The sequence below is a fragment of the Gadus morhua genome, chromosome 5, assembly GCF_902167405.1.
Source record: "Gadus morhua chromosome 5, gadMor3.0, whole genome shotgun sequence".
In the NCBI taxonomy this organism is placed as follows: Eukaryota; Metazoa; Chordata; class Actinopteri; order Gadiformes; family Gadidae; genus Gadus; species Gadus morhua.
In genome coordinates, this window is record NC_044052.1 from 15,825,660 (window position 1) to 15,835,752 (window position 10,093).

At 41.8% G+C, this 10,093-nt stretch overlaps 1 protein-coding gene across 1 annotated transcript in view; it reads right to left on the reverse strand.

Moving 5' to 3' along the window:
- dph6 (diphthamine biosynthesis 6) overlaps positions 1–3,714 on the reverse strand; it is a 65,693-nt gene extending 61,979 nt beyond the window's left edge. Inside the window, exons 1-3 of the mRNA XM_030357242.1 lie at positions 3,510–3,714; positions 2,967–3,058; positions 867–1,051 (exon numbers count right to left, since the gene is read on the reverse strand). Coding sequence (XP_030213102.1) covers positions 867–1,051; positions 2,967–3,058; positions 3,510–3,532 — 300 coding nt within the window. The 5' untranslated portion in view covers positions 3,533–3,714. The remainder of the gene's footprint in view (positions 1–866; positions 1,052–2,966; positions 3,059–3,509) is intronic.
- Between the last annotated feature and the right edge of the window lie 6,379 nt (positions 3,715–10,093).

Below are 10,093 nucleotides of genomic sequence, written 5' to 3' on the forward strand. Positions count from 1 at the left end.
AAAATCCTGGTGGGCTAAGTGATTCAGAATCCACAGAGAAATGCCTGCGAAGCATCTCAACCCTGTGACATGTGTCATGTAGCCATGGCGGGATAAAAGCTTTAGTACTCTACTACCTTGTTCGTCCCCCCCAACCACACCAACCCATATACACACACACACACACACACACACACACACACACACACACACACACACACACACACACACACACACACACACACACACACACACACACACACACACACACACACACACACAGGGCACAACCATGTCATTAATAGCCAAAATAGACATGATACCGTTCGTTTTTTGCCACTAAGAAGATCACTGAAGTATTAATGCGTGCTTAGGCCAACAGCTTTCATGTTTGGGAAATAATATATTACAACATCCTTAAATATATAATCATTGTCTTTACTATGATGTGTGACCCCTTGTATTTACGCAAAAAGATTTATAATAAATAAATGTCTGTGCTAATTTAATATTGCTAGCGTTATCCTCTGCCAACGGTTATTTAGAATGTAAGCAAGGAATTGTATTCACACTAGACAATATGGAAGAATGTGAATTCAAAATCATTATTGACAAATAATGTATTACATTACATATCACAAGATCAAATTATGACAATCATTGAGCTTTTGGTATGGCAAGGTTAGGTAACGTAAGATATGGCATGATATGGTACGGTAAAAGGTAAGTTCCACTAATATACTCAGGAATTCTCAGGACATGCAGCAAAGCAAACTTTAAGAATCGCCTGATAAAATAATCGTCATGCGACCCATGCCATCAATTTAACTGATTAATTCCCAAATCAATAAGCCTTCTCTTATAGCTAGCTGTGAACACTGGCATACCTTGACCAGGTGCAGCAGCTGAAATAGGTCCTCCACTTCATCTCCCTCTGTCTGGCTGTAGTCCCTACCGATGGCCAGGCTGGAGCCCTGGATGGTGTGTCTGTACAGGGGCAGATCCATGGCCTCCGAATACAGGTCTATGGCCTGGTGACCCACTGTCTGGTACATGTAGCTGTCCAACTCATCTAAAAGAGGAAGGAAGAGAACATGGTCATGGTCTATACGGCTTTATAACATTGATTTGGATGCAACTTGTTTGTTATGTAGTCAATGCCTTTAGTGGTGGACACATCGCTTGACACCAATGCCGAAAGGTTCTGAGACAAACCAAACTGTCCAATGCGTACCTGTCGTAGGCATCCTAAGGCAAGATTCCTCACCCCTACCTGCTCCTCAATCACACCTGATTACATTTTACTGTCAGATGCCTCAAATGATAGCTAAATTATGATTTTATCGAAAAGATGCGAAGAAGATTTCCATTTCAGTCTCTATGACGATGGCGGTAATTGTAGGTGTGTTTTTGGACTACACTTCCATGGCTTCCCAGAGAACCATATAGTTCTGCCTGTGTGACGTCAGTCCGTAGGCCCCTTTGTCACACCACACACCAGTACCCATTTACACAAAAAGGGAATGTCTTCTGAGGCGGAACCTAGATAAGCCTTATTGTTTACTGAATAAAAAGTAATGGTATGTACGTGCTCATTCATTGTCTACCCTTCGGCAAACTTATTCCAGTCACTATAATATTATATATGGATAGCAATTTAGCTAATGGGCAAATTAGTAAGCTAAATTGTAACGTTACAAGTAGTGTTCCCATAACAAGCGGTGACATCAAGACAGTTGGTTCAGCCATAACGAGCGACGGTTTACACACCACACCACGCCACACCACACAGAATAGCTCTGTCTTCTTCTCTTTGGCGGAATAACCACTGCTTGGGGATGGAAAACGTGTAACTACCTGTGCGCTTCCTTGTGATCCACAGACACTCAGTTGGGCACATTCATAATGCTTCAAATGCAACTGCTTTAATCGATGGGCTATAGGCCCATTTATTATTGTGTTACCTAATTTAGTGATTGAAATTGACTTGAAAGTACAATATTCAAAATTGACATTGAGAGTTTAAAAAGCACACAATATTGGAGAAAGTTGTCTCCGCCCTAGGCTTGTGTTCGTTCAGCTTGAGTTCACTTAACGAACATGAGCGTAAGGTCGAGCACAAAGTTAAATTTTGGGACCGGAGTAGATATTCTATTTTGACAATGACAATCGACGACAAGTCCTATACGGTAAATTGAAGTAATGTACACGTTTACATATTATTCATTGTTTGCAGATTATTTACCAGCTCACGCGGCATCCATCCCGAGATCCTTCTGGGCTCTCCATCTATCTAATGCAACTCAAAGATTGATCTATGTTTCAGCTCGAATCTGGTGATTTAACTTTTTCGAACCAAAGGACAACACATTTGTTGGTTTGCGATTGAAAATCTGTATGTTGTTCAGTTTTTAATAAGTTAAACTTTGTTTTCTTCAGGTTGTGTTATCCGGCCACCCCATCTGTTAGCAGGTGTTATCTAGTTCCCCTTTGTTAACCTTTTCCCTGAGGTTGACCGGTCACAAAGACCAGTTCACTGTGAAACAATATTCTGGGCTCTGGGCTCTGGAGAGAGGACATGGTTGAAGCAATCATTATATCTATCGATAGATAGATATAATGATATCTGTACTTACAACTATCATCTGTTCCAGACGCAATACACCATGTAGTAATTGCCAGGACAATTGCATGCACGCTGTGATTGTGTGACAATATGTTTCATAATAACCCATTGTATTGAGAATATCCCAATACATAATGACTCCCTATTCGATTAGCCAAATATGTAAGAAATATTTCAGAAACGTTGTCACCTTAATGTACTTTTGAGAATGATTAATACAAAACGGTCTTCCATGGTACTTTATTTACAATTTTGCAGGAGCAGGGATTCCGCAGGACTAGTAGGCACCGGTGCAGCTGGCTGGCCCATTTAAATCCTCGCTTATCCCAGTGAACAAGAAAACATCAGCTGCTGGTCTCACCTGTGCTAGCGGGACGCAGATTTGCCAGTGCTACAATCTCGTGACCCGAGGCGACACACTGCATCATGTTGTAGCAGCTGTCCTTGCCCCCGCTGAAACACAACACGTGGTTTACAATTAAATCGTGGCGTCTGGGTGTTTGCGATGCAGAAACGGGGTTTTGTATTGTGTATGTTGTATTAACAATGCTATATTTGCATAATTCATTTTGATTGCAATAGGTGTACTTGAAGATGTAGTGGTACATTCGTGGTCTATGTGGTTCTCCTGACTAGCCAACAATTCATTGACAACCCATTGTATTAAGGTTGTGTACAGTTAAGTAACGTTAGTTACCGAAGGACAGCATGTTTTATCATTTTATAAATGTTAGGTTGTATGACTATGACTGCAATGTCTAATGTCATCTGTCTAACGGGACTACATAAAATACACAATACATTCATATAGATAAATCACGTTAAGCATTGCATTATCATCCTACCGGCTATATGTAAATGAATCATTCTCAACAGGAGTGAGGTAGCAACATATCTCAGTTACCTTATAAGCGCGACAACCTTCATCTTCTTTGGTTTATAATCAAAAAACAAACGACTATTCTGTGTGTGTCTTTATTAAAATGCGGTACAAATTTACAACAGCTCATAAATATGAAAAACAACACAGATATCAAATGTAACACGGCGTGTAAACAAACACACGTGAAAACTACACTTCCGGGTTGATCGAAGGACCTTTTGAAATAAACGAGTCGGCTTCTACCATGCCTGAAAGAAAATGTGTTCCACAGCATCGCGATGATTTTTGCTCTCTCGTCCGGCGCGCGCGCGCGCGCTCTCTCTCTCTCTCTCTCTCTCTCTCTCTCTCTCTCTCTCTCTCTCTCTCTCTCTCTCTCTCTCTCTCTCTCTCTCTCTCTCTCTCTCTCTCTCTCTCTCTCTCTCTCTCTCTCTCTCTCTCTCTCTCTCTCTCTCTCTCTCTCTCTCTCTCTCTCTCACTATCACATACATTCAAACACACGAATAGGTTAACTTAATAGTTGCAATAATCACATTTAGCTTGATTGTTGTAGATTAAAGTAAAGACAGAACAGGCAGCCTATCAGTGCCAATAACACTGATACTTCTGATAATGATGAAAATAATAAATGATACTACTGCTGCCACTGACATTGGTCTCCAGTAAAACACCAAAGACCCAACAGACCAATGCTGTGTTATTACACATACACAGTAGGTGAGTTTCCTCTAAGGGAACCCCACATTGCTCAGAGGAAGGCCTTTGATGCTCTTTTTGCTCTCTGTTGTTGTGCCAGAGCAGAATAATTGTGCTGCCTTTGTGCGCTCCCCTCACCTTCAGCCCCTAAGCGGGCCAAAGGCAACTGGTTTCTGTGTGAGTGTACAAAATTGAGGAAGACATCTCTTCAATCAGTCGGGTTCCACAGTGCACTGTTGTGTCTGTGTAGTGTTTTGTCTTGTTTTGTTGTTTTTGTAGGCCTACCCATTTTTTTTTTTTTTTTGAAAGGATCCAAATATTGTGATGAGCAATTGGTATATTTCAACGAACGCGAAGACGTATTGTTGAACAATTAGAGGCGTATATGTGGAAGCGTGGCCTATTTATCAACAAAAAATATCAGTGAAATTGTTTTGCGTAGGGAATAAATTTGTTATGATGAGGTGTGGCGGCACATTGCAGATATCTGTGTTTCTGTGTTGTGCTCATCTGCCTTTTAGAAACGTTGCCATATGCTGGAGAGAACAGACCACTTCGCCACCTGAGGTTCTCTGTCCTTCAACTGTTCAACTCATAAATATATCACTTCTATTTTCCAATTTTGGTTGGTAATACCTCATACAGCTTCAACGCCCCGGGTGATTTTTCATTGAAGCTTATGACCCAAAGGCCAAAGCCAATGCAAATGATTGCACTTACAGGGTTTTAATTCATGTCGTTTTTATTATTCACACAAATAAAGAAGTGTGTTGCTCCCGTTTTTTATTTGTAGCACCGCCTCGTACACATAAAAATGGTTTTTTTATGTCCTTATTGTTGGAGGGGGGGGGGGGGGGGGGGAAACATTGATGGATAGTCCAACTGAGGCACAGGCAGTGACGTGAAAATGAGACGCATAAATATGGGAGCGATGCGGCGAGAGAGAATGACACCCATGGCCTTTCTACTTTAAAGAAGCGTGTGCATACGACAGGTGATTTACACAGATACACAAACTAATTTTTGTTGTGCAAGGTTACAAAAACTTTGGGGGCCGTGATGAGAAACTAAGGCCTGAAATCACAAGGTCGATAAACAAGGTGTCAGGGTGCCGGGTGGGGCTGGCCAAGGCTGCCCACTGTGGAGTGACCAGAATTCATCCAGCCACAACACACACTCGACAGGAAACGATTGTAAACAGCCACATGAAACACTCGTCACAATTAACTATAGCTCCATTTTGTGTGTATACCAGTATGAGAAGAGGTTTGTGTGTTTTGAGTTTGGATGACATTATGCATGGTTGACACTGACATTTGGAACAATTACACCAATACTTTGTGTGTTATGAACGCAAATATCTTTTCACTGATTTTGACATTGCCACCTCATATTTAAAATTTGGTAATTTAAGGAAAATAGAAAGGGTTTGTTTTCCTTTGTAAAGAAAAACAGAGCTAACTTACACAAATTAAACAAGATCATGGAAAATGCTCATGCAAGAAAAAAGATAAAACAAGAAATACCAATAAAAACAATAGAAACATTGAATAGTGAATAGCATCCTTTGTCATGTAATTATAGTGTTATCGTAAATTTACGCAATGACCACCTTTAAAAGCAATTCTCTGGTTCAACTCCAGCCACTCTTATATTCCGATCCAGACCAAAGTACAGTATATGTATGTACAAATGTTTTTTCTTCCATTTTCATTTCCTTAGCCACGAAGCAAAATCCGCTCCCTGTCCCGGGCTGAAATACAGTTGCTTCCCCCTCCATTTCCCACTAAAAGCCGAGGCTACCCAACACCTGGGAACCCAGGCTCTGGTCTTTGTCATGGCTAAGTCTATATCCAATCTGGCTGAGGTCATCAATCAAAGCCTGTCCAAATATCAGAACTGTACCTGAAAAAGATTGATTTCCTGACAAACTATGTTGTGCGGGAGCGCATACGACGCAGCTGCTAATTACAGATAGGTGTCGTGTTTTATTGAACATGAATGAGAAGCCAAATGTTTAGGTGAAGTAGTGATACATTCGCACTCGAATGGGTAGCGCAGGAGAGTATGTAGTGTGTATTCTTAACTCAACTCCACTCTGCTGTTGCCTCCATCAGGGGCTCATTTTCCAAAGAACTATCAACATAATGATACCTCTTTAGGGCCTAACCACATCCAAATCAGTTAGTAAACAACCAAAACAGGGATCTGTACACATTTTTACAGACAATTAACCGTTATCACAAGGGGCACAAATGGATTAGTAGGCTCATTAATGTCCCCGGATAATGGGCCCTTGATTGGAAATGTGAGAGAATGTAAAATAAGGGAAGTCTGGGTTTGATTCAAATTGTGTTTGATCACGGCGCAATCCTTAACAACAGCCATAATTGGCAAATGGTGATAGTTTTTCCTTTTTTTGGGGGTGCTTATTTTCTCAAAGAAAATCTGTTGTTTACCTTCATTTTATTTAGCAAATAGGGCAATGAGGCTGATAGAATTTGTAGTTTTGTTAGATAGTTGTGAAAGAGTTTTCTGTTGGTGCTTAGACAATCCTAGACAACAGTTTGATGGAAAGCTTCTATGAATTGTTTAACACATATTAATAATCCATTTAATATGGGAATTAATATATGAGTGAAAGAAAATGAATGATTGAATTAATGAATGAATGAATCATATGAGTTCAATCCAAATGTGGATACATAGTAACATAATGAGTGTGCCCCCAAACTAAAGGTATGGAAGCTTTCCAATATACAAATCATCCAACCATCCCTTAGTACAGAAAATGTGATTTCCTCAATGCTTTTATTTTTTCCCTTGGTTTGAAATTGCCTTACACGCCCTCCACAATGCTAAAATCAAATTATTGCCCAAGTAAGTAAATCTCAAGGACGACTAGCCAAATGGATGTGGTCCGTTCAAGCAAACCACCAACGCAGTAATTATAAAGCAGTCAAGGCCTTCTGCAAGTACAAGGAGGACAGCTCTCACCTCAAGTTTCTGCCAAACACAATTCTATAAACAGTGGATTTAATTTTTTGCAGACACAATTTCTCTGTAATCGAAGGCACTGGATTTCTAAATAAATACAGTAGTTTTCATATGACAAACAACGTGTGCAAACCTGACTGGAAACATGCAATTGAATTATTCAAATGGAATAAATACGGGTTTAATATTTACACTGAAGGAAAGTTAAAACTGTTCAAATCAACAGATGCTATGTTGCAATAGCACAGCTCTTGGTTACCGGAATAGTGCAATAATATATGGTTTGTCTCCATTAAATGATTGATGGCATTTTTCGGCAATGGAAAGCATCTTTCCACTTTTTGGCCATGAGGGAAAGAAGCAGAAATAGTTAACCATTATCATAATCAGGTATGGCATAACATGGCACCAACCCTGCACTAGAACAATTGGGAAATTATGTTTTTTGAGCTGTGACTTTTGTGGTTCCCATAAATACCAACCAATGAGCTATCGTTGGCTCATATTGATAAACCGATGGGTCTTGTTGTCCAGCTATTTGCCCCACCCTGTTCTTTCCACTGTGAAAATATGCTTGTGATATTCGTTCCCGCTGTAATCCTATGCAACAAATACTGTGCAAGGTTTAAAAATGAATGTTAGCTTTGTCAACATGAGCTGGCAGAAAAATATCTACAATTGCTTAGGCCTCCTATTTAAAAAAGAAAAAACGTCTGTTCCTGTCTTTAATTCCACTCTTCACCAGGCACCAGGAGGAAGTGAAATGAAGAAAGTTTTCAGCAGCTTTTGTTAATCTGGAAATTGCCATGGCGGTATGCTATAATTAGCATGTCTGCACTGTGATACGCAAGCCCGGGACGGTTTCCTCTCCCCACACCCGACAAACGCAATCCTAATCCAGGAAATATCTTGCAATCACCCAATTGGAGTTGACGTTGGAGGTAGCCACAGAGGCGATTCCCATACACCCCTCCCAAAGCTTCAAAGCTCTTGCTGGGCCTGTCCTGGGTTTCCCATGTGATGAAGTGTGACACTCCACAAACACAAAAGCCCCCGGTTCTCTCGTGGGCCCGCTTTGCTGTTCTTGGATGCCTCCAGCCACAGCAATTCCAAGTCAACTTAGTGGTTGTCGAAACCGGCCCCAATATCTCTGAAGCGTGTGTGGTGCGATGTCTGGAGGTTTTGTTTTTGTGTAGTCTGTACTGTGGGTGTGTTTGTCTGTCTGACTGTGTCTGTGTGTGTGTGTGTGTGTGTGTGTGTGTGTGTGTGTGTGTGTGTGTGTGTGTGTGTGTGTGTGTGTGTGTGTGTGTGTGTGTGTGTGTGTGTGTGTGTTTGTTTGTGTGTATCTCAACAGCAAGATGATGTAATGTGCCTTCATAATGAAATAACGCTACCTGTTTGTCTCTAAAACTGTGGCTTTTCCAAAGTTGCTCTTAAGAAAGTTGCTCTCATTCTAGGGTGGATATTCAGAAAGACTTTGAGGAATACTTATTACAAAAACGTTTTTTGTATTTTTATTCAACCCAAAACTATGTTTGTGCATTCCTACTTTATTCTGTAACAGTCATGGTTTGTATCCCTGCCTTGATTCCTCCTTGTCCTCTACCTTATATTATCCCTACTCTTTTTCCATCTTTTTAACATAAATTTACATTTGACTTTGTCCAAAGTCCCTCCTCCATCGCTCTCTCTCTCTCTCTCACACACGTTCTCTTTCACACGTTCTGTCTCTCTCTCTCTCTCTCTCTCTCTCTCTCTCTCTCTCTCTCTCTCTCTCTCTCTCTCTCTCTCTCTCTCTCTCTCTCGCTCGTCTCCTCGCCTCTTGTCCAGCAGGGCAGTGTCTGGTATTTTTTTCGCAGTAAGACGTCACCTCTTACTGAGCGGTGGGCCTGCACCCCACGGCCAGCCTAGCTTTACTCACCGCCAGAGCACAGCTAGCCCTGGCTCTGCCATTTGTCTTGTGGTTTTGAGTCAGGGATATTTGTCTAACACGCTGTCCAATGTCAACACAGTCTCTAAATACCCTCACTGCTGCATAAAGTGCGCTTCCTGAGGGAGCCTGAGGATTAATGCGGAGGGCTAAAGGAAGAGGAGGAGGAGGAGCAGGAGGAGGAGGAGGAGGAGGAGGAGGAGGAGGAAGATGAACTGGAGGGAGTGGAGGAGGAGGACGGAGGAAGGATGATCACGAGGAGGAGAGACGTCTTCGGTATGGTTATGGAGCGGGATAGAAAATAAGTTAAGCCGGAGAATAAGGATGAAGCGGTGAAAATTGAAGACATATGGTATTGGAGCTGCATCGGTTATGTCCTTTTAATGATGCATCGCTAGCGGGACCAAAATGATGATTCTGCTCAGATATTTTTCATGCTAAGTCTAAATTCAAAACCCCTTTTTAATCAAGATTTTACAAAAACCTGTTCCAAAATGATCTCAGATGCCCTATGTCCATTCACTCATGAAGCACACGCCAAAGAAACAGTGCACCCACAGAGGGTTAACCATTTTATAACCCCAGCCGGTGTGATAGATGGCGTACGATCATTCAGAGCCATTTCTAAACCTGTGACTAACTATAAATAACAAACAAAATCCAAGGCCTCCGCACCGAATTATCACGGGCGCTGTCAGATGAGAAACTGCCAGTGGGATGGGAGATGACCTCAAGTTTTACGGCCTAAAACTTGTTGATCCTGAGCGATTGATTGTCACCCCTCCCCCCCCCCCCCCCCCCTCCTCCCCTCCACCCATCACCTCCCTTTCTCGGCCCCTCCATCCGCCACCGCTGCCCCTGAATTTCTCGTACCACTGTTTCAGCAAGAACAAGATCACTTCTATCAGCAATTCTGCCATGAGAAGCACATCAGGGGCCCCCAGCCATTGCTTTTATGGGGGAAAATTCCATACACTTGGCCTAA